The sequence below is a fragment of the Toxotes jaculatrix genome, chromosome 17 (assembly GCF_017976425.1).
Source record: "Toxotes jaculatrix isolate fToxJac2 chromosome 17, fToxJac2.pri, whole genome shotgun sequence".
Taxonomy (NCBI): Eukaryota; Metazoa; Chordata; class Actinopteri; family Toxotidae; genus Toxotes; species Toxotes jaculatrix.
The window spans coordinates 10,778,669-10,802,681 of NC_054410.1; the positions used below are offsets into that span (position 1 = coordinate 10,778,669).

At 39.5% G+C, this 24,013-nt stretch overlaps 1 protein-coding gene across 1 annotated transcript; it reads right to left on the minus strand.

The window, feature by feature from the left end:
- Positions 1 to 65: 65 nt before the first annotated feature.
- On the minus strand, positions 66 to 5,354 carry LOC121197295 (peptidase M20 domain-containing protein 2-like). The gene is made up of 7 exons (XM_041060844.1): positions 4,786 to 5,354; positions 4,337 to 4,485; positions 4,117 to 4,259; positions 3,025 to 3,179; positions 2,490 to 2,616; positions 2,243 to 2,350; positions 66 to 2,072 (listed from the first exon to the last, which is right to left on the minus strand). Exons 1-7 carry the CDS (start codon positions 5,185 to 5,187, stop codon positions 1,933 to 1,935), a joined length of 1,224 nt encoding a protein of 407 aa, XP_040916778.1. The 5' UTR covers positions 5,188 to 5,354; the 3' UTR covers positions 66 to 1,932.
- Positions 5,355 to 24,013: the final 18,659 nt, after the last annotated feature.

Sequence of the window (24,013 nt, forward strand, 5' to 3'; positions counted from 1 at the left end):
CAATACTGTATATTTTAAATCTCCTCCATGTAATTTATTTTGTGCAAATAGAAATGGATTGAGATGCATGGCTGAGAATGTTTTTTTCTGCAGACATCAATTAAAACACAAACAAAAACAGAAAAGATTTGACCATAAATTTTGTGTCAGTAGAAGCACTTAGTGACATTTCACCAGTACGACTTCTTGAGTCTTGGTACCCCCGGAAAGAAATCCCATTTGCCTGCTCTCTTATACAGTATATTTAAACTGTGCTGGGGGACAAGCTTTCACAGTTATTAAGACAATGGGATTGCTACCATCTCTAGAGTTTCTCTTTCCTCTCTGGCACAGGTCTGCTTGCTGATGAGCGTTTATGCCCAATCACGTAAACTGCATGTTCTGTAATACCATTAACAGCTCACATGTGATGTAAAAGGATATGTGTATTACATTATACCTATTTTTTTCTTACAGGCAAAAGTGTGGATTACGTTGAAGAGTGTTTCTTTCTCTCTCTCTCTTTTTTTTTTTTAAAACCTTTGCGTTTATCCAAGTGAAGTCCCACAGGGTGTGGTGACAGTTCACCCTGTCTGTACTGTAATCCAACAATAAACCTGAACAAAAGTACCACTGCAGCAGAAAGACATGAAAGGGATTTAAACATCAAAAAGACGTCCAGAACCTGAGTTTCCAAACCATCTGTGACCACTGAATCGACCTGTGTGCTGCTGAAAACATACCCAGAAATCTAAGTGTGTGAATAGACTGAGGCAGAACAGAGGCAGAACTCAAAGCAATACCACCTCTGATTGGGTCAAGTGGGACATATACCTGAGAGCGGAAATTACCATCTAATTATTTAGTTATTTAGTTGGGTTTAGTTTAGTTTAGTTGACATTACAAGAAGAAGGACATCGTATCGCAAAAGTCAAGGATAGAGTAATAAAGTTTAAGCTTATTTCTGTGTTGTAGTTCTTCATTTAAAGATTGCAAAGATGCAAGAGTCTCAGTGACCGGGTGTCATCATCCTACCAGCAAATTAAAAAGAATTACCTATATCATTATATATCACTCCAAGTCCAAAATCTAAAAAAAAAAGACAAATATTTTGCAGCATATACTTAGACACAGCAGTGTTTTGGGCTAAATGCTAACTGATCTCAGTGTGTTAGCATGCTAGCATTTGCTAATTACCATCAAACAAAACTACAGCTGAAACTGATGTGAATGTGATTAGTTTTGCAGATATTTAATCACAAACCAAAATACTGGACACTAAAGTAAAAGTTAACTTCAAGCCTTTAAACCAAACTCCAATACAATTTATCCAACAGTTGTCAAGAAAATTCACTAAAAAGCACATTTGTCAACTTTATGGTGGTGGTAAAGTGAGGAAATGTCAAATAGGATAAATCCTCTGGGGATCATGAATGTCTGTACAAAATGCTGTGCCAATCCATCCAGTGTGTTGAAATATTCCACAGAATAAGTAAAAACTTGGTGGTGGAAGATGAAAAGCCAGGGGATTGTTAAAGTCAGTAGTCGTCATCCTCTGGGGACCATGAATGTCTGTACAAAATATCACCTTAATGCATCCAATAACTGTTCAAATGTTTCTGTCTAGACAAAAGTGGTGAGCCACTTAAAATTACTTCTTTGTTTCCGATAAGCCATAACTTTACCTTCTTTTTTAAAACAGTGGCTGCTGCTTGTTATATTAATATGCAGAGGTTACTTCTTCCATTCTTTCTCACTCGATGAAGGTGGTCTTTGAGATACTCAGGGGCTCTGTTGTTATATTAGATTCCTCAGTGAATTGCAGTTTTCCAGCTTTATCCCTCCACCCTAGGACACCCTTAACTGTCCTTGAATTCCTTTTTATTTGTCCTATTATCATCATAAAAGTTGGTGTGTTTATGGAGCTGTCAGAGCTACATCATTGCATTCTAGTCATTTCTCCTGTTTCAGTCTGGCCAGACTGAAGTCCTCTCTCACTTGCCTGAGCAGATCAGGGCAGCACACTACATCCACAGCTGTCATAGCCAGGGTTTTGGCTGTCCTCAGGGTGTACAACTGGGCCCTTTCAGCTCCTGGCACAGGGAAAAGAGTGGAGGAGGAAAATAAAGCATTGAGTAAATAGAAACTAAATAGGAAAACTAAGTGACCTGGAAAGAGATGATGGCTGAAAAAATATCTGATCATAGTGCAGTTTGATTTCTTTACAACAGCATCTGTTCCCAGTGGACACGTGCTGCCGTACCTGCTGCCTCGGTGTATTCCTCTGTGTGGTTGAACGCATCGGTGCAGATGTAGAAGAAAGGATGGATACCGGGAACTATGAATGATACGTTGCCAAAGTCTGTGGAACCTGCCAGATAATTAGAAATTCACTGTGATAATGATTGTGAACAACAAAAAAGACAATCTGTGAAAAACAAACAAAAAAATAACTAGATCACAGTTCTCTTCACAGACGCCTGTTTCTGTCAATTTTTTATTTTACCTACCAGAGAAGTTGGCTGGCTGCTCTGGAAACTGAATCCCTAAAGCTTTTCCATTATTTTCATACAGGTTTGCCAGTGTGGCATTAGGCAGAATGTTATAGTAGGCAGGGGTTGGGTACGTTATCTCCACCTAAAGGAAACACAGGTTCACCCTAAATCATAACATGTTTCGTACAAAGGTGTAAGATCACAACACAGTGAAATATTACCATCAAATATTAACTATATATGAAGCCTTGCACTTTGCAGTGCGAGTTAAACTTGCCTGAAGCAGGTGCAGACGTAGGAGAGAAAAGCAGCCTGAAGATAACGGTGAATTATGTAACAGCAGCACAGCACTCAGAGCATAATTATAGGAATATGTTAAAAAGGGCAATGTTATATAACAGCAACTCCAACATTGCATTTATCCACTATATCAACATACACTGTTCATTGCTGTGTCTGTGCTTCATGGTTAATCTGCATAGCAGGGATATAATGTGTAGTCCAGGCCAGAGGCAAGCAAGTGGTAGACAATATTTTTAGGTAAGCTTACTTGGCAACCAGTTGCAACAGCAGCTGCCCTGAAGCAAGCCTCCGCTCTGGCCTTCAGGTCACAAAGATCCTTAACCAGTGGCGTGCGCAGATAAAACTCTAACTCAGTGTAGGCGGGGATAACGTTGGGCTTCTCCCCTCCATGTTTGATGATGCCTGTGGCGAAGAAAACGTAGACAATGAGCAAGACAGAGGATGAGCTGGAGTGAATCCACACCTCTAAACAATTACACAATTCATGTAGGTTTAGATGTCAAAACTGTTTGTTACTTCTGATTTCCCTCGGAGAGGAAACATCTGTCTACATTTGAAAAGGTAGATGAAAGTATGTTACAGGTACATGGAGAAACTTTGTGACACAGATACCGCTTGGTTGTTATTCCCGTTGAACAAGTGTATAACTGTGAGTGCACAAACAGAAAAATGTGCAATGTGTTTTAAGTTTGATGTAGTTTTAGCAGAACTCATGACTATATCAGGAACTGGTGAAAATTAGGGCTTTAAATATCAGTTGTTTTCATTATCGATTAATATGCAGATTATTTTCTCAGTTAATAAAACAGCGAATAAATGGCATTCACCATTTCTGACAGCCCATGGTGATGGGTCTTCAGTTTCTTATTTTGTCTGAGCAACAGTCCAAAACCTTAAGAAATTAAATCTACTGTCATATGTGACACAGAGAATTCTCACAGAAGGCATTTTTGCTTGAAAAATTTATGAAATTGTTAATTGATTATTTAAACAGTTGCAGATAAATCTACTAATAGTTGCAGCTCTAGTAACAGTTTTTACAAAATGAAGCTAAAAGTAATCCTATCACAGTTTTCAAAACAGTCTCACCACAAGCCCATTTACAAGGAGCTGTGGAGCTTTTCGACCATGTCACATGATCTTCCAGAGCAGAGGGAGTTTGTTCAGTTGTGATGGGACTGCATATTTGTCTAAATTATTATTCCTCTGAGCACATCAAGGACTTCTCATCCATGTTGGATTAAAAGTAAACAGACTGTTTTGTCAACCACTTCTTCCAAGGTCAAGAATAAACTCTCAAGCTCAACTAATGCTGTAACGGCTTCTGTCTGCTCCTCACCGTGAATTCTCCACTCCGGCCTCAGCTGCTGTCTGAGAACAGAGACATTGTTGTAGGCCAGAACAGCAGCATCCAGGGCGTTCACTCCCTCCCAGGGGTACGCAGAAGCATGAGATGCCTTCCCGTGGTACTTCACCGACACCCTGTGTAACGTCAGCACTGAGGTTCAAAGTGTGGCCACAATATGCAAAATCCATATGAGCTGTAAAAAGAAACTTACTCAACGAGCGTGACACAGGGCAGGAAGGACACATCCTGCTGAGCTGGATGAGCCATGAAGACGAGGTCGACGTCTGAGAAGGCCCCCGCCTTGATCAGGTCGATCTTTCCTCCTATGGCCTCCTCTGCAGGTGTTCCCAGAACAGTTATCTGGCATAAAGAGTATAATTCAGTCATTTGACATATATATCACCTCATATGTGTCAGTCATTCTGGCTGCTCAAATAAGTCAGCTGTTCTTGGATCTAAGGTGAAAGGTCACTCATGACCAAACTGGTTGTAACGAAAAATAATAATAATACCAATACCATGGACCGTAAAAGACAAGACCAATACATAGGAAACCCTGCAAATCAACATTTGTGGTTGCATTGCGTCTCTTCATGGTTGCCTTTCATCGCTTTGTGGCTGTTTTGTTGTTTTAATAAACCTACAGTTCCCTTTGGTTACCTTCACCGGTACAGGTAGTTCAGTCCGGTTTTCTAAAGCAGCTTTCAGCCCCACAGCGGCCGCAGCTCCCGCCTCTGCTATGAGGTTGTGGCCGCAGGCGTGCCCGACGCCCGGCAGCGCGTCGTACTCGCACAGGAACCCCACGTTCAGCACCGGGTCACCCTCCCCGCCACCGACCGGGCCCCAGCTGGCCCGGAATGCGGTCGGCAGCTTGTAGTGACTTTGGACCGTCCACCTCTGGTCGTCCTGAGTGAAGAAGCGGACCAGCCTTTCGTGCGCATATGTCTCGTTGCCGGCGAGTTCAGGACGGCTCCAAATGTCCCGACTCAGACAGCACAGCTCGTCTTTACGTCTGTCTATGCACAGCTGCAGGGTGTCTTTCATCTGCTGCCGTGTCTCCATGTGGCCTGTGAAGTCTGTTTAACTCAGCTCAACTGTCTGTAGACTGAGCTGCACTCCAAGAAGCACAGGAATCTGAACCCTGCTTGTACATTACTGTTTCACATTAAACATGAATTCAGTTGACTCTGCCTGTGACTCTGCTGTTGTACAAAGACCATCTATTATCAGAATAAAACCGCTCTCCAGCACGGTTCAGAAACATTATAAAGTGGAGGCGGAACTGCCGGTTTCACGCCGGAAGTGGTTTAGATTTGCTCTTGAAAGTTTATTTTCATGGCCCAACATATAAACTATACCCTCAGTCACAGGAGGTAGCAAAAAAAACATTAAAAAAAAAAAAAAAAAAAAAAAATCTGGGAAAGCTGTTGTTTCACTTTTGACACTGATTTAAACTGTGAAAAATTAAGGTTTTCTGTTTCATAGTTGTGCCTTAGCCTAAATTTTGAAGAATAAAACTACAATTACACAACTTGTAACTAAACTAACATAACATGCTTTTATTACTTTCTACTTGAGTGGTAATGAATTGAAATGCTTCTGTGCTCCTGCTCCTACTTCTGTTACTTCTTCACCCTATAGCTTCAGATAGATGCCATAAGACTGTTACTGCAGTACTTTATTTATTTATTTATTTATTTCTGTAAAACAAACAAAAATTACTACACTCTTCCTGTTTCCAATACAGTGGAAATATTACAGAGGGGGAAAAAGTATATTTACCTCTCTATTTTTTTAAGCACCAGGCTATAAATGAGTCTCTTTGAAGCAAGACAAGGATCGCCATCTGCTGGCCAGGATTTCACTTCATCCATGCACTTGCCCATATTAAACTGACAAATAACGTGAGTACATGGTTTACATCAATCTAAACATTAAATGCTATTTGATTTGACACAGCAACTTTGAATTTTGAATTGTGGGATTAATTAAGATTAATTACCACATAATATTATACATTGCCATATAATTGCCATATAATAATATAAGAAAAGTCTAGAAACACAATCTTAATACACACCAATTTACACTTTTGGAAGTGAGTGATGTGCATAAATAAAAACCACACTGCTTCATTGTTATTCCCTTCCGTGTGATGTGCTGTAATGAGTGTGAGTAAGTGGAGACTGGGACTAAAATCCTTTTCTCATCCCTCTGTTGCCACACTAGAGGGACCCAGAGTGACATACTTTGGTGAAAGGCTTCCTTTCGCACACGATTCTGAATTCACTTCTTTTGCAGTGAAAATTATTCAGCAGCTTTTCATCTTTTACCTTGAACAATTTAGAAGAACGAATAGAAAAAGTCTTTTGAAAGAAGACCTTGACAATTATCTGGAGGGTATTTTATTTATTTATTTATTTATTTATTTATTTATTTATTTATTTATTTATTTATTCCTTCATAGCCTGTAGCTACTCAGATGACTGTACACATGCAGCAAGAAAACAATGCTCTCCCCTCACCAAAGATGAACTGGAATATGGGCCTGAAAAACAAGGTCAATTAGCACTGAATGAGTAAAGACAAAGCTCCACAGCTGTCACACGCCCAGTGAGCATGTGTGTCTGTGTGTGTGTGTGTGTGAGTGAGTGAGTGAGTGAGAGAAAGAGAGCAGGTGTACATGTTCATGTTTCCTGACTGTATTTGAGTTGGAGGTTAATTGGGGGCGCTTGTCACAGGAGGAGACATGTTGAACAGCGCTGAGCAAGCTGACACCACGACTGCCTCCTGACATGGCCTGTCTGTCAGCTTACTTTACGCCCCACCGGTGTGACGCTGACATGGTGACACTCTCCATTGTGTATCAATTAAGTGACATTGGGGGGAGGCACGCATGTGGCACCCCATTGTCTTACTCAGAGATTTGCCCTGTGAGCATGTGCATAATTTCACATGATTACACGTTTTTGGTCTCACGTGTTGGCCTCTGCTTCTAAAAAAAAAAAAAAATCAAGAATCTGAAGAGATTTTTTTTAATGTGTAAATCTGGTTTAAGACTGTTATCATTTATTCCAAGATGAAAATTTCCAGTAGTGCATCACACAGATAGAGTCTGAAGATGAAACAGAGGTGCTCCTGATGAAACCACATTAGCTTCAGAGGAGAAAGAAAACCGACAGTCGCTGGGTATATAAAAGTGATTGCATATTCTGAGTGATGCAACAAATAAAACCTCCCGTCCACTCCCATGACACTCTGAGCACATGCTACATACGTAAACTAGCACTAAATATTTCAACCAGTGTAGACATTTTAGGTTGAGCCACTACTCATCCTACAGAGTGGGAGTGATGCATGAGTTCTGATATATGCATGCAGGCGTCACAGCAGCAGGACGCCCCAAAGGAAGGCCAAAGCTTGACAGCTACAATGAATGGATGTGCTCCTGATGGCAGCATGTCTCTGAAATGGGAGATGAAACAAACAACAGACTATGCCTGTGTCTGTGTGTTTGTGGCCCCCGCAAGAGCGTGGTCCACATATTAATGTGTTTGTTCCTCTTCTACTGCCTTACAATATGGAAGCCCACATCTGCCAGTAAAAAAAAAATAAAATAAAATAAAAATAAAACAACACAATACATTGTCCAGAATGACACATAGAAATGTTTCCTGACCTGATACAAGAAGTGAACTGTAGCCTTGAAGTAAATTAGTCTAACTCTTCAAAACAAATCCTTATCTCCTTGCAACCCATCATCACTGGTTGCATTCTATATTTTTAGAGGCTAGTATTGTTCTAAAACAAACAAGAAACACAAGAGGAAAGTCTGAAAAAATAAACATAATTCTGTCTTTGTGTGTCTTTCTGGTTAAATGATTTGGTGATCCTTCAGATTCTCAGATTCATCTTGCGGCCTGTTGCGGAGATCCCAAAACCCAGGCTGGGAAGCACCATGCTACTGTGGTTGTTTGTTGTTGTTGTTGGGGTTTTTTTATAGTCTCTATCTGTTTAGTTCCATTAATTTCTGTATGATATGATTTGTATAATTGGTGTAATGTTTGAATACCCAGCTTTTCATTTAGTTTTTTTTTGTTTTCCTGGCTCAAGTGGGCTTCCGTATTAACCTCAGTTCTACCAGATCATTTTCTTTCCAACAGACGAGCCTGATTTTAAACATGAGGTTCCAGCTGACTGAAGGAAACTGACAATGTGCCAGTCGTATTTGCTCTGTCCTGTCAGCATCACTATCAAACAAAATGTACCCTTAGAGGCATCCCCCGGAAATCCAGCCTGCAGCATTCGATATCGCACAGCATGCGGCTTGGTACTGGGAAAATATCCCCTAAGGAATATGTGTGTGTGTGTGTGTGGGTGCATGTGCAACTTGACAGTCCTGTTTCTGTCATTAATGTCACATCAGTGCACACAGTGTGCCTCTGCGTTCTCCAAGCTGGAATACATTAACACCTCAGTTTATCAAGTCATCCTGCATCTTCAGGGGGATGGAGTGGGGGTGGGATTACACTGTACAACATTTGTTCATGTTTTTGTGATGCTTGATGGTTTATGATTGAACGTTGCTTCATCCTGGTGTCTAGAGCATGTAAACCCACAAAACATGATTATTTTCTACCCTATCTGGGTTTATGGATGTGAATTCTATTAAAAATCAGCTTCTTCAGAAGTATAATCCACATTTTGATATGAATTAATGTCTATTTTGATGTTTTCTGTCACTGATTGAAATTACACAGCATATTACTGCTTCAGCTCTTTTCCCTAACACCCTGGTAAGAACATTCCTCTGGAACACAGATAGTAACACATTCTCTCATCTCGGGTTGCAGCAGGCACTAAATGATTTGTTTGCAATGCAAGAGGAACTTGATAGTCTGTATGGGTGGCGAAAGCTATTACTGCTCCTGCAAAAGAAGTAGAGAGCACAAAATAGAAGGGAAGATTTGGGGAAAGAGATATCACAGTGTCATGTCCATCTACAAAATACTGAAGCAACGCCTGCAAAGCGAAAATGTCTCGCAGAAATACAAAAACCCAGGTTGGTGTTTGAACAGAACACATTTCTTTATTCTCTGCTTCCTCCTGTCTTCAGGTTGAGTTGTGTTTTCCACTCTGTCCTCCCAAGAAGCCCAAACAGCAGCCCTCGCTGCTTCAGAGGAAGTCCTGCTGTAGCGGTGCCCTTTCTTTGTTTGACAGCGCTGAAAAGGCTGCTGTCTCCCCGAATAACATCAGCCTTTGTGGGCAGCGAACAGTGGGAGTACGAGTTGTCCCTCGAACCACAATCAGCAGCGGGTGTGCAATGTGGAGCTGAAGTGCAGCTTTGAAAATGTTACCTTGTTGAGTTGTTTTGCTGGATGGTCTTTCATAATAACAACATATACAATCTGTTCCTACCAACAAAGATAGCGTTGGTATGACAACTGAAATGTTTAATCCCTCACATGCATGCAATTTGTTGTAGGTTACATCTCTTCACATCAGTCGGTCAGAAGAGGCTGTAGCTGAAAGTGAGAAAACTTGTTGAAAACCCTTGTTAAGCGCAGACATTGTTGGCACATTTTGCAGACCACAACTTAGCCTGATTCATAAGACCTACTTGTATTGCATTTTAAAGGTTTATACTCTCCTTGCTGCACTGTAAGCTTAATTTGTAGTCTTCTAAATTCACTTGGCGAGTTCCTGAGGGGCAGGATTAATTTCAGTTTTCTGCTCCAGAGGAGGGAAGAAACACCTCCCTCTTTTCTCTTCAGAGGATCCTCCAGCTCTGATAATTGCCACGAGCAGAAAACCATTTAAATAAAACATGGACTATGGTGATGCTGGGTGACTGAGGGGCCAAAAGTCTGCAGGGAGGACAGAGATCAAGCAGGGATCAGTGTTTCTGTGACAACAAGACAGAAATGTCAGTCTCCTCAAAATTTCAAGGGAGCAGAAGGGAAACTGCTGTGTCAGACCAGACCTGCTCACAGTGGGGTCTGACAGTCTTTGTGAAGTGAAACACAAGGGGAGCAGCTCTGTAATAGAGACAGGCAGATAAAGAAGAGCCTGCACACTGGGCAACTCTTTCACCCATGTAAACAAGATTAAAAGTACAAAAGCACTAAAAGAATTTTAGTTATTTTAGTTTCATTAAAATTGTATTTTTCCTGTTAAATTCCATTCCATTAAAAATATATCTATAAATATTTTACATTAAGACAATTATCAGCCTACTATCACCTTTAAAACATTACGAGAATTAAAGGATTTCTGTCTAAACTAGATACAGAAATAATTGTTCATTCTTTTTATTTTCAGAAGACTGGACTACTGTAATGGTGTCCTTGCAGGTCTTGTCAGTAAAAATTCAACCAGACAGCTGCAGCTCATCCAGAATGCTGCAGACCCCTCAGGTCATCTGGGACATGTTTACTCTGTGTTTCCAGAATCAAAACCAAGCAAGGTGAAGCAATTTTTAGATTCTGTGCTCCCTACCTGTGGGGAGGTCTGCTGAAACTGTCAGCTCATTTAAACCAGGGATTAAAACATTGTTGCTTGCAGCTTTTCAGTAAATAACGTACATAAACTCTTTTTAATCTTTCACTATTTATTTGCTTGTTTCTGCTTTTATATATATATTTTTTTTTTTTATTAAATTTTTTTTATTAAATGCAATTTTTATGTTTTGTTTTTAATGTGTGAAAAAAAAAATGTGTGTGTGTATTTTTAAATAAGAGATGAAATTCAGTGTCTTGGGTGCCTAAATTTTGTACCTAAATACCTCAAATCAAACACAGTACATACATGTCACATCTAATAAATAATGCATTCCCTCTCTGTGTGCACGCCCGAACACTCTCACTCTCTCTCTCTCTCTCTCTCTCTCTCTCTCTCTCTCTCTCTCTCTCTCTCTCTCTCTCAGTCTTTCCATCTCTTCACAGCCGACATGTCAGGGAGAAGGCTTGAGTGTTAATTGGAAGCTCTCCCACGGGAACTCGTAGGCGTTTTCCTTGTCCTCTGTGTTTATCGGTTAATGTGATTGCCACGGCTCTCTCAGATTCATAGCTACTCCTGAATAATGAACATACTTAATATTCCTTTTCAGACTCTCGTGACCTGTTGTGCATTAATAATACTTAAGCATTTAAAAAAAAAAAAAAAAACATCTAATCCCAGCTGGCACAACTGGATTCATTGTACTACAACCATAGACTACAACAGACACAGTGCCGTGTCGTTTATGTGATGGCTGCACTGCTGCAGGGTTAAATGAACCCAGTTTTGATACATGTCCTCTTCTCACACTTGTAGGGTGTTAATGTTTTCACGAGATCCTTTGGGAGAATCTTTTATATTAAATGGTGGGCTTTAAAAGGAATGGTTCAACATTTTGTGAAACACATTTATCTGCTTTCTAACTGAGAGTTAGATGAAGAGATGATAGCATACTCTCTGCATGGGAAATATGACGCTATTGTCAGCAGCCCGGTAGCTTAACTCAGCTTAGCATGTAGGGTGGAAAAAGCTAGCTAGGTTCTGTCTGAAGGAAACAAAAACATAGATATGGAATTGTACACAATCTGGAAAATAGCATCCTATAGAGGAGAGAGACTCTCATCCTCAGCACATAGTAAATCAAGCCACTCTGATCAGCTCAGTGGTGTGATTTGTATTTGATTGAGTGAAAGAGTTGAAAAATTACATTAATTTCACTCTACAAAGCTTAGATTTGGCTTAACTTACCTCGCTTCTACCCTGCATGCATGAATTACACTCACTCACACACACACACACACACACACACACACACACACACACACACACACACACACACACACACACACACACACACACACACACACACACACACACACACTGTGTAAAGTGAGGTGAGATAATATGCACTCATGAAATTGCTTTTGTCTAATTAGATTTTTGCAGAAGATACTGTCACAATACTGTTATAAGAATTTTTCCATTTGTTATGATCTCATGTTTGATGGAGATTAAACACCCTGATGTGTCTGAGTGATGTGGTGTTTCGACTGAAAACTGAAACTAATTATTCTAACTATTCCACAAGCTGTGGTTTATTCAAACAATATGAATCGATTACATTTATCTGACAGACAAATGTAAGCATGCATGCTACACCACTGCATCGATTTTTATCACTTTACAAACCATTTTATAAATACTGTACCTTAGTGTGATGCTCCTACGTACTGTATTTACAATTACAGGTAAGTAGTGACAAACTGAATACATAGATTTTGACCACAGCTAGAATTAGAGAAACAACTGCTGTGTAATTATAGCTGGTCAGAGAATTTGTCAATTTTACAATTATTTAATATGATTGATAATGATGTTTCAATTGCAAGAGATTCACTGAATTTAATAAATATGAATTAAATATTAAACTATAAGTTACTGTAGTGACAACAGCCATTTGATTACTATAATAGACTCAGCCTTAAACAATCAGACAATCATCATCATACAGGATGTGAAGACAGGGTTACTCACCACAGGATGCTGTTCGCAGCCTGATTAAAATGGGAAGCAGCAGTCTCAGATACAGAGCCTATTGTGAAAAATGTTTCCTGCTTTTGGGTAATCACTGATTATCCCTCCAAAGAAATAGCATAATAATAGCTTGATTAAAAAAAAAAAAGTCCAGTGAGGACCCTTGGCTTTGTATCTATTTTTCACCAACAGATGTGTGGTCATGATATTGGGCTTGCCTCATTTATCTTCCACATGACATGATCACAGGAATAAGTGCTCAGTGTTTCTTTTCTTCTGTTTTATTTTATTGACGTTGTTCTGTTAGAGGTTTTATTTTTGGCAGTTTTCCCATAGTAAACATGATTGTCATGCACATGTCATCATTTACAATTTTTTATGTTATTGTCACTCTTTTCAAGTATGTACTGACACCTTTAAATATGTCTAACACTTTGTTTCACAGTAAAATATGATCAGACTCACATGAAACCTAGCATGGATGTTCATGAATGTCATGAGGATGTTCATGAGGATGATTTGTAATTATTTTAGTGACTCTTTAATCTTTTGTTTAGCCTCACTGTGAGGTCAGATTTCCGCTTGATCAAAGCTTTGATTAATGGCTATTACCTTAAAAACTAATGGCCAGATTTCTATCAAATTTGTGTGGATATTCATGATCCCCAGAGGATGTATTTGGTGATTTGGAGGTTTTTGACTTTCCACAGATGGCACCATCAGATTTCAGAATCTGCACATTCATGTTCCCAAGAAGATGAGCCCTTCTGATTTTAAAGATCCTACACCCTAGCACCAGCCTCAGGACAAACTTATCATTCTAAGGCTCACCAGCTTCACAGCTTGTAGAATAGAAAACATCATATTGTTTGTGCAGTGCTGTGGAATGAACAGCCTTGTGTGTCGTGTGTTTTTTTTATTTTTTATTGTTATTCTGACAATTGCCTGCATTTTTGCATTTTAGAGGGAGACTGTCTGGCTTTTTTCTTGTTTGCTTTCAGCTTTAAGGTCAAACAAATTACAAAACAAAAGATAGACAAACAAAACAAAACAAAGATGCTTTCAAACTCTACCTTTCATTCAACTCCAGCATCCAACCTCCTGTCACTCTGTGTCCAACTCCCCTGTGTTTATCTCCTTTCAACACCACTAAGGCTATTTCTTAGGACTGGAAGATAGGTGTGTTCCTTCTGGGGGTCATGCTGCTGCATATAGGTTTGTATTTTACTGCCACAAAAAACAAACCTTTCTGGGAGTCAATAAAAAGTCATTTTGATACAAATATAAGCACTGTTGGTGCTAGCTGAGTTTTTTGGGGGTTTTTTTGCATGAAAGTATGAAATTATGAAAAACAAAAGTATTATGATATTTTACGAAAATGAAAAATACATTATAGCCATCATGTTAAACAACAGTGATGTTAATGTTGGCTTTCTAAACCAGAACCAGGTGGCTGTTAGGACAGCAATCACACCTCAAAGATGGGATGAAAAGCAAATCGCTGCTAACACGTTTGTAGTGTGCATTAGGCCTTCACATGAATTCCATTTTCTAACGATTACGGTCAAAACCTGTCAGCTTTAATAACACAATATTAGACTGCCTGACCCAAGATCCCAGAGCTCATACATCAAAGAAGTCATTAAGAAACCATCTCTGATGCCACAGACCTCCTAACACTGACCTAACACTGACTCTCTTACACACGCACACACATACTTGACAAAGCAAACTGTGAGATGCACAGAACACCTCACATTAAACGATTCTGAAATCGGAATGATCAGGAATAAAATAGATAATATGCTGATTTCATTGTGGGAACAGGTGTCGTTGCGTGACACATCATTAATCAATCAAAACTTAACAATAAACTCCTGACTCTCATGGTCATGACCTTTGACCTCATCCATGAACCATGTATCGAGAGAGACTGATGAGGGTTGAACCTGCGTGAACCCAGAACAGGGTTAGACCAGCAATGGGTGGAAGAAAACTAGAGAACCTGCAGATACAACAGGACTACAGTTCATTTAATATTATTCTTTTCAGGAAAAACAAGGATAGGTCTGATGATCCAAAAAACAAGTTATATCTGTGGATCGAAAGCCTGATATAACAGAGCTCTCTGCCCTCTATGCCATAGAGCTCCACTGTTGCTCAAAAACTATCATAAACCTTTTTTTTTCAGGTCAATTTTTTGACAACACGATGTAAATACAACGTTGACCTTACAAGGCTGTTATGACGAATACGTGAGAGATATGAAGCAACATAAGAGTTAATTTAAAGTCACGTTTTTGTCCATCTGGTGAATCTAAGGACACTGCTCACCTTCCATTTAGCTCTGGTTTGGTCTTTGTGAGAAATGAATCTGATTCTTCAGCCACTAAATGCTTCACCATGTTCACCAGCTTGTTGCTCACCTTGTCTGAGTTTTGTGTGGTGCTGAGCAGGATGTGTACAGTTTTTAATTTTTTCTGAAAACATTCTGCTTGCTGTATGTAAAAATGACACTATAAGAGCAGTGAGAGAGAACCAAGGCAGTAAAGTTGCCAGCCAGGAAAACCAAAATGAGAAGTTGAAAGATGCTAAAACGCTATGCACAGCAGCAGCTTTAAAAAATGAAAGTACAGACTGTTCATGACCTTTACATCTTCAGTAGGAACAAGAGCCACAGACAAGCACTTTTCATTGGATTCACTGACAATAGTAAAAATGTAGAACATCATTAACGTTACCTTTAATGTTAATGTGAAATAGAGAACTGCTAACCAATGCTGTTGATTTATAGTCATTTTTCAAAGCAGTTCACACTCTGATATTAGGATAAATTTCTGTGTGAGCAATTTTTAAAGCAGTGAGTCATCGTGACCTTGGGTACTAACCCTTTAATGAAACCACACAGTCTCACACAATGGCAAGCATATTAATTCGATCTGTTACTTTCATGGAGAAAAAAAAAAAAATGTAGGGAGAATTCAAGCTCTGGAGACCCCCACCCCCAAAGAAGGAGCCACTGATATAAAATACAATTACATGTTTTATACAAATAATTCAAGAAAAATAGAGGCTATTCATGAGAATGGATAGCAAACCTGCTATCAACATTACTGATGGTTCCCAGGGTCTCTTAACCATGTGAAATGATTTTATCCATAAGGCTGTACACCAGGCTCTGCTGAATAATGAAGAAAGGTAGGAAATGGCGTTTGGATGACGGAACGACTGGCAGACACCATCAGTAAACAAAGAAAAACCAATCTCTGGCTTGAAGGATCACAACAGTCCTGATATGTGGTGATAAGTCCAAATAATAACAGAACCTGAAAACCACACATTCATCTACTGCTTTTCAAACACACCATCATCAAACCAACTGTGGATCTTTTGTGTCTTCTGAGAGTCTCTGCGGAGTTAAACACAGAAATATATGCACACACAATCACAATGGTGTAATCCAGGTGACCTTGAGTGGTTATGGTGCAGCAGAGTCTCCATGGTGATGCTCCTGACAGAGACTAGGTCCAGCTTTTGTCGTCTTCTCAGCTTGTAAGTCAGAAATGCGATTGTTAAATGTTCCTGGCTTGACACAAAAGAATACTTTTCTGCAGCACTTCGCTGTTATTACTCAAGGGGGTGGATGACAAATAAATACATGTAGTAATGAATGCAGCTGAGAGGGTGAAAGGGGTGTAAAACACAAGAAAAACAGGGATTTTAAAGTACAGAGCCTGAACCACAGTCAAATAACATCTTAAAAGTACATGTGAATAGTGAAAAGGTGAATAACTGAAGGTTAACAATGATTTCCAAAACACAGGAACCATTTTTTTTAATATTATATACTGATCCTGGTTTTGTAATACAGTGCTGTCTCAGCGAGTGATTTCCACAGATGATTCGAAGTTTAATCCACATACGTGTAAGCCTGAAGTCAATTAGGCCACAAGCTGTGAAGTGATAAAAAGTGTGTGTGTGTGTGTGATTGCGGGGAGGGTAGGGGGGTTATAGGTGTAAAGTGAAGGAATCAGCTGTGTTCGCCAAGTTCAGCAGGATGGTTGGCAGCCGCCTGGCAGCAGGGTTGTTTATGCTCTGAAGCCATCGATCTGTTCTCCAGTCCAGATGGCTGTGATTGCTTTAGGAGGGGGAGACATGAGGTCTACCTGACAAGGATTAGAGTCAAATCTGTCTTTATGTGCTATTATTTTTCAGGCTTCTTAGCTGACACTTCACTCATGCACAAATATCACATTTAGGACAGAATTGATTCATGTCCACATTTTGACCCTGCAACGCATGTGTGAAAATGAAAAACTGCCTTTTCATGTGGGCAATAAACAATCTTTCAATCAGCAATGTGTCAGCTTTACTTTGTGACACTGCAATAAACCAGCACACAGTAAATCAAATGAGCTAGTATTCATACACTGATGTATTTTAAATTGGATCTCAAAAAACAATATTTTTTGTTTACAGGAGAACACGCCGATGCTACGAAAATTATATCCGTCTATAAATTAGGGGGCAAACACATGCTTTATTGTAAGGGTCTGTAAATTTAAAATAATTAACTTGGAAAGAACTAAATGTTTGTAAATTAATTAAATGCTCAGCACAACCTAAAGTCTTTTGTCAACAGGCAAGTATGAAATTCAATATATATGGAAAACTACAATTTTCAGTAACAAATAAATCATGTCCCCCCCTGGTTCAAATGTAAATGCAAACCTGGTTTGGTTGTGACTTATAAAGACACACTGCTCATCACCACTGCAGTAGCTGGATTTCAGAACAGCACAGAGGTTGAAATGTAATTTAACAAACCTTTGAGAGTAGAAATGTCACCTGCCACTCATGTTGATCTTTGAACGTAAACTTTTATTTTGAAGGTCTTGGCATACAGTGTATGTGAAATCTTGAAGCTAAAACTTTATTCAACCTCCTGTGGCTTTGCTGTATTGCCCAGTGAACTGTGTTTGAATTAAATATTCATAGATTATTGGATTAAAGGGTTTACACATAATTGACTGTGCAAAAGAATCTAAATTTATCTGCTTGCCAGACACACTTTTATGTTTCAGAGTGGGGAGACTTTAATTGAAACATCAAGAGAAAATGACAAACCCTAAAAGGAGAGAAGAGAACCTTTTATCTGCATCAGAGGTTTTTTTTTTCTTTAATGAGTCAATTTTGGTTTTCTTCTTTTAACGCTGATGATTTCACACACAACCCACATCTGACCAGTGCTAATGCTTCATGCGCTGCTGATGAAAAAACATTTGCCATCATCCATCGAGTAAAACCAACTAAGTCAAACTGCTCTTTACTGCTTACCACAAATGCATTCAGACTGACAGTGTGGACAGTGTGTTTTAGACTTGAATTCTTCAAATGCACCAGCACAAAGCCCCATATTTTACCCAAACCCAGCTTTGATTTAATACCGTGTAGCATTGAAATTCCTCTCACTGCACTGAAAGCAATGAAAGAAATTTAACAAGGAATTGAACTTGATACAAAAGTTATACTTCTCTGCACAGATCAGGAAACACAAGAAAACAAATCTCCGACCAATTTTAAACTGTTTATTTTTTTTTTCTTCTTTAACGTCAACTCATTTGTGGCGGAATCTCTTCGTCTTGTGATAACGCTAAAAGCTGATACACAAATTGTCTCTGATGAAAGAACTCTTCTGGGACGTGAGAGCACTCTGAGATTGTTCGCTAGATGCATCTGCCGGTAATGGGTGAATAAACATGATGGAGTGAGCAGAATGACAATGGATAAGTACTGCAGTGGTTATGAAATGTTTTTGTGGAAGCACAATGTAGTAAACAAACTCAAACTCTGATTCCTTTGCAAGCAGCAGTGGCAGAAAGTCACTGTATTTCTATTCAAATGTTACAATCTATTTTGATTTGCTATTATTCTTATTTAAGTACAGTGGTGCGTTAGTGGGTCCAAGTTTTTCTAAGTTGTAAAACTTCACACTTTACCTAAACAATCATTTCGGTGGGTCAAAACCTGTGGGTTTCTCCATTTTGATTGGGGCAACACCAGCACATTGAAATGTCTAAAAACAACTAGACTTGTGTCATATATTTTGTTGAGCTTTGTATTTACATTATCCTAAATGTTTCCAACAAATTCCTCATTTTAACAGACAGAGACAGACGGACAGATTGTGAATTCACATTTCCAGAGAAAAACAGCTTCATCAGACAAGGAGGCAAATGATTGGAGATCCTAGGGCACAGGAAAGACAGCAGATGTGAGCGATCCACACAGAAACACTTGATGTATCTTAACCCAAATAAGTAATGTCACAACGAGGTCTGCCAACATTTCTACCTTGAACAGGATCAGATGAACTGATGATGAGTGGGCTAAAGAACCGGCCTTAAATACATCCTGGAAGTGGGTGGAATGATGACAGGATTCACAACAGGTGTGCAGGTGAGTTGGCGGGAAACGTGATGTCCCCATGCTCTGTCCTGACACACACACACACACACACACACACACACACACAAAACAGACATACGGGGACAAACAACATTTATATAACATTTATATTGAAATTCATCAAGTGGCCAGAAACATGACTCTAAATGAAAGCCAGTGTTGCAATTATATAGGCAGTTGAGTGAAAGTTTGTCACATCAACGTAGAACTTGTTTACAGTTACATTGCAGCCAGGTTTTTCCCACCACTGATACTGTAGAACAACAAGCACATAAAAGTTAAGATAAAAAAAAGCCACACATATTGAGCAGGAAATCAGTATTGGGAAGGAAGAGGTCAGCAGCTAAAAATAAATTCAATTTCACAACTCCTCTTCTTCCTGACAGAGAAGGGCCATGTGATTACAGGTAAAGTGACTGTTGGTGTCATGGCAGTCAGGTCCATTTGGGGTTCTCGTCGGTCTGTGAAGCTCTGCAGCTGGGTGTAGGGCAAATGAATTATTCTCTGGCTGCGAATCAGCCAGTGGCACTGCAAGGCAATTCCAGATTGAGCTCTTGCTGTTTTGGTGCCGGAGTTTCATGAACCTCTCATGAGTCTATCTTTAGTCATGCAGGTGTCACACACAGTGACCTCTTCTGAGGCTGCAGGGCTGCTACTGTACAGGTACCGCGCCCCTCTTCTTCACAAAAACCAGGAGAGAAACAGTTCAGCTGAGCTGTGATTTGAAGCTTTGCACCGCTGCCTGAGTTATTCATCTGTGCCTGTAGCATTGATTAGCATAGTGTTTCCGCAAGTGAGCATTCACTGAACCACCTACTAAGTCTTTGTGATTACCACTGTGTTCAACTGAGATAATAAAGGTCTTTATATGGCTAAATGGTGCATGAAGGGGATTCTACCCACTGACCATTATGCTGTTAGTCTGTCTGTTTTGCACCGAGAAAATCCACCATTTCTGCAATGGAAATTCATGCATAGCAACCAATCAGCTTGCTTAAATTATTTATCACAAATAAAAATCAATGATTTTATTTATTTAGTCTTTATTGAGAGCACCCATCATCTGTCTTTTTATACTGGTATTTTTGGTGTTTTGATAACAGCCGTTTGCAAAGTAATTCAGTCACAGAAGGCACCGAGTCACAACTTTTTCATACTTTCTGCTGTTGTTTCCTGCGAGGGAGATCTGTGCAGAAATTCTGACTCAGGAGAGTAACATGACAGGAAACTTTCGCACTTGTCTTCTCCCTGTTTATTTCTCTGATGTTGTTTCCTGGGTGGAGTTGTTTGTTCAATTAAAGGTCTTTAGAAAGTAGATCAGCAAACACCTTTGATTTGCCTAATGAAGCCAGTTATACATATAATTTCCTGATGAAGTGAATAATGAGGATGCAGACGGCTGATGACTGATGATGGGTGATGATACACATGACTTTTCTGTGTTCTGTGTGAGATGAAGAAACATGAACAACAATATTGAATGAATTTAGTAAACACTGTATTTGGACTTTTACTCCTCGCTGAACCGACGTGACATGAACTCAGTTTCATTCTGTGGCTCCACCTTGGCTTCAATATGAAGTGGCTCCAGCTGGGGAGGAACAGAATATAGAAGTGGCAGATTAGGAAACGGTTAAGAGCTGTCAGTGTTCAGCCATAACCTCCTCCCCTTCTCTATTTATGCATCTTTTCCTCCTCACCCACCCTCCTTCCCTCCCTCCCTCCCTCCCTCCTTCTCTCCCTCCCAACACTCTCCCATGTTCCAACCCCTTGACACAAACACATCAGTGACAGACAGCCTGCTTTAGAGTCTCGTCTGGTAACACTGTGTGTGTGTGTAACCACTATATTTTGAGCCCCAAAATGCTTCTGGCTGTCTGACCAGAAGCTGCCCGTCTGGCCATCACAAAATAAGTTGTCGGATGTGCAATAGCTCAAAGAAATCCCATTAAAATGCACTTTAATTCACATGTTTCTGCATGTAAGTGCATTGCTTGTAAATGTCTCTTTTAGAGGACTAGAGCCTGTGTGGCCTGCGCGTAATGATTTCATAATGTAGGCAGCCACACATATAGCAATTGACTGTAAATGGAGAGGGATCAATACTAAATGAGATGCACTGCGGTGCTTCTTAAGAAATCCTACAAAAAAATTCTTCTAAAATCAATCACTGTAAATCACTGGCAATATTCACCACCAAAGACAGATGGACGTAAAACAACAGCAGCAGCTGCCCATTACTGCTCGTCCCACATGGCGGAAGAGGATTTGGTGGAAAAATTGAACTTCTACAAGTTGCTGTCACGGTTAGACAGAGGCCTTTTGTCATCACAGACAGCTTTGTCTTTGAAATCTCTCCCTCTCTCACTGGTGCTTTGGTGAGGATGACAATGAAATAATGATGATAATTATTGTGATGGATGTGAATTGCAACACTCTGCCCCCTGCTTTGAGAGATGATAGATGCAGCTTTCAAGCCAAAACCACAATGAAACTTTCTCCCGATCAAAAAGAAAACACCAAAGAACCATGAAATAGAAGTCACTTTACATACTTCTGAAATAATTACAGATGAATTCCACAATCACTCGTCATTAATAAGACGTTTCACTTACACTGTCTGTCTGTCTGTGTAAACTAGCTTCACAAAAAGGACATATTGGATATACTGTTCTGCCACAAATGATCAATGGCTGCTTGAATCTGCTTCAAGCGCAGCATAACAAGTGTTCAGTAATTAGTTGGATAACTCTTCAGCCTCTTCTGTTCTGCCAAAACTGGAGGCACTGGCATCGTGTGCAGTGGCTTTCATTGTTTTCCCATGATGTTGCATCGCCAAATGTCATGTATTTTCCACAACAAGATACATGTAATTTGGGAGATAGCTCCGCTGGGAGTGCATAGTGGAAATAATTGCGCAGCTGCGCAGGACAGGAAAAGGACTCTTAATAGTGTGTGCATGTGACCCCCAACTGCAGTAAATAAATAGATAAATAGTGGAGGATATACAGAATGGACGTTTAGTTGCACTGTTTAGTTAAATGCACAACAGAGCCTCATAGTTTATAACCTCATGATATGATTGGTTTGTTTCTGTAGTGCAGTAAAAAGTGCAATGTTTACCATTAGTAAATATACTTGTGGTGAATTTCCACCACAGTCCAAAGGGGATTGTTGTTTTGCTGTGACATTCAATATAAATAATCTGAATTTACTGTGGGATTATCATAGTCAGCTGCTCAGAAACACTGTTTACATTGTTTTATTATAGTGATGTTTAATCTCTTTTTTCTAATTTTGCAAAACTAGCTCATGAACGGGATTTTGAACAACAGAAAATAACCCATGACTTCTGTTTGGGATCCCAAAGACCCCAGCAGTAAAACATAGTTAAATGCAGTGGATTTTCAAATGCTGTGTTCCTGTTAATGGTAATGACAATACTTTTTACGCAGCACTACCCCTTCCAAATCCCAAATACTTTAAGTCTGTTTTGATTTCTGTTATCATGGTTTTACAGTAGTTTGTTCATAAGACATCTAACAGGGAGTTTAAACTATTTTCTTTATCTGTCACTTCACTGATTTCTGAACATCCCATCAAAGAACTGGAGTTGATAATTAGCCAAGCTAACCTGGCTGACACCAGCAAGTTTACAGAAATACTGACTGGCATGTCTTTATAAATGAAATGAAATGAAATGAAATGCAACTACTCTTAGGGCTAACTGACCCTGAAGGTACTGTATATTTCTTTGTCAGTTAATTGCATTTGATGCACAAAGACTGAGCTGGCTGTTATGAAACACATATGAAACATAAATCTATTATTACTATTATATCTATATATTTTATCAGGATAAACTATATGTATGCATATAGATAAATAGATGCAAAATGGTTGATTTTGCAAAATTATTACACCAGTGGGCTTGATGAAACATCAGGAAGTAAAGCTGATCTCGACAAAAACACAGGAACACAGGCTGGATTTCGTGGATTTCCTGCAGCAGCGCTGTTGTTCCTGTGTAAATAGGTGTGGACGATGCTCAGAGATGCGCTCAAACACCTCAGACCACGTGACCAGCAGGCGCACAGCGCGCAGCCTTATAACCGCCCGCTCCCACGAACGCACACACGCCCAACCGGCTGCCTTCCTTTACTGTAGTTGACATTGACAGTATCTGGGGAGTCAACACGGCACAATTGCCCCGGCAAATTATCAAGAACGACTGCAACTGTAATTTCACGCTGGCTCCCAGTTTTATTGGAGTTACTGTAACTGTCCACGAAGAGGGAAGACAACAACAACAACACACTGGTTTACTCCCAGTTTAGTTGAATTGTTTTTTTGTGTTTCTTTGCGTCATGGATCGGAGCAAGATGTTTATGCTGAGAAAATTAAGGTACGTTTTTTAATTACTTTTTAATCACTTTCATCATTTGTTTTATTTCTGATTACATTTTTCTTTTTATTCTTAATGGTACTATAGCCCCCAATAGTCCGTAAAGCTTTGATCCAAACACAAGCTTGTCTATAGAGACAACATGAAAGATGTTTGGTTTTTTTTGTCTTTAAAACTTAAACATATTTCATTTGCAGTGTGGTCGTGTCGTGTTTAATTGGTAGCCTCGTCTTCAAAAAAACCCCAAAACAAACAAAAAAAGAACATCTTATTCCAAAACCTTCATGTGAACTTAACTGCTTATTAATTAATATCATCATTACAAAATGGATCATTGGACAAATATGTACACCCTTTGTCTTGTTTCTCCCTTGATGCCTAATTAATCCAATGATTATTGAAAAAAAAATGCTTAATGCTTAATGACCTCTTTTAATTAATAAGAAAGCCCTGGCTGTCCTACATACTTAATGCAGTGATTTC

Bases quoted from the DNA above. Each gene is read 5' to 3' on its own strand.
- LOC121197295 (XM_041060844.1), bottom strand. From the start codon at position 5,187: ATGGAGACACGGCAGCAGATGAAAGACACCCTGCAGCTGTGCATAGAC. The intron at 4,486-4,785 runs GTAACCAAAGGG...TCTTTATGCCAG, and splicing joins AACTACCTGTACCGGTGAAG to ATAACTGTTCTGGGAACACC. The intron at 2,617-3,024 runs GTAAGCTTACCT...TGTTTCCTTTAG, and splicing joins CTGTTGCAACTGGTTGCCAA to GTGGAGATAACGTACCCAAC.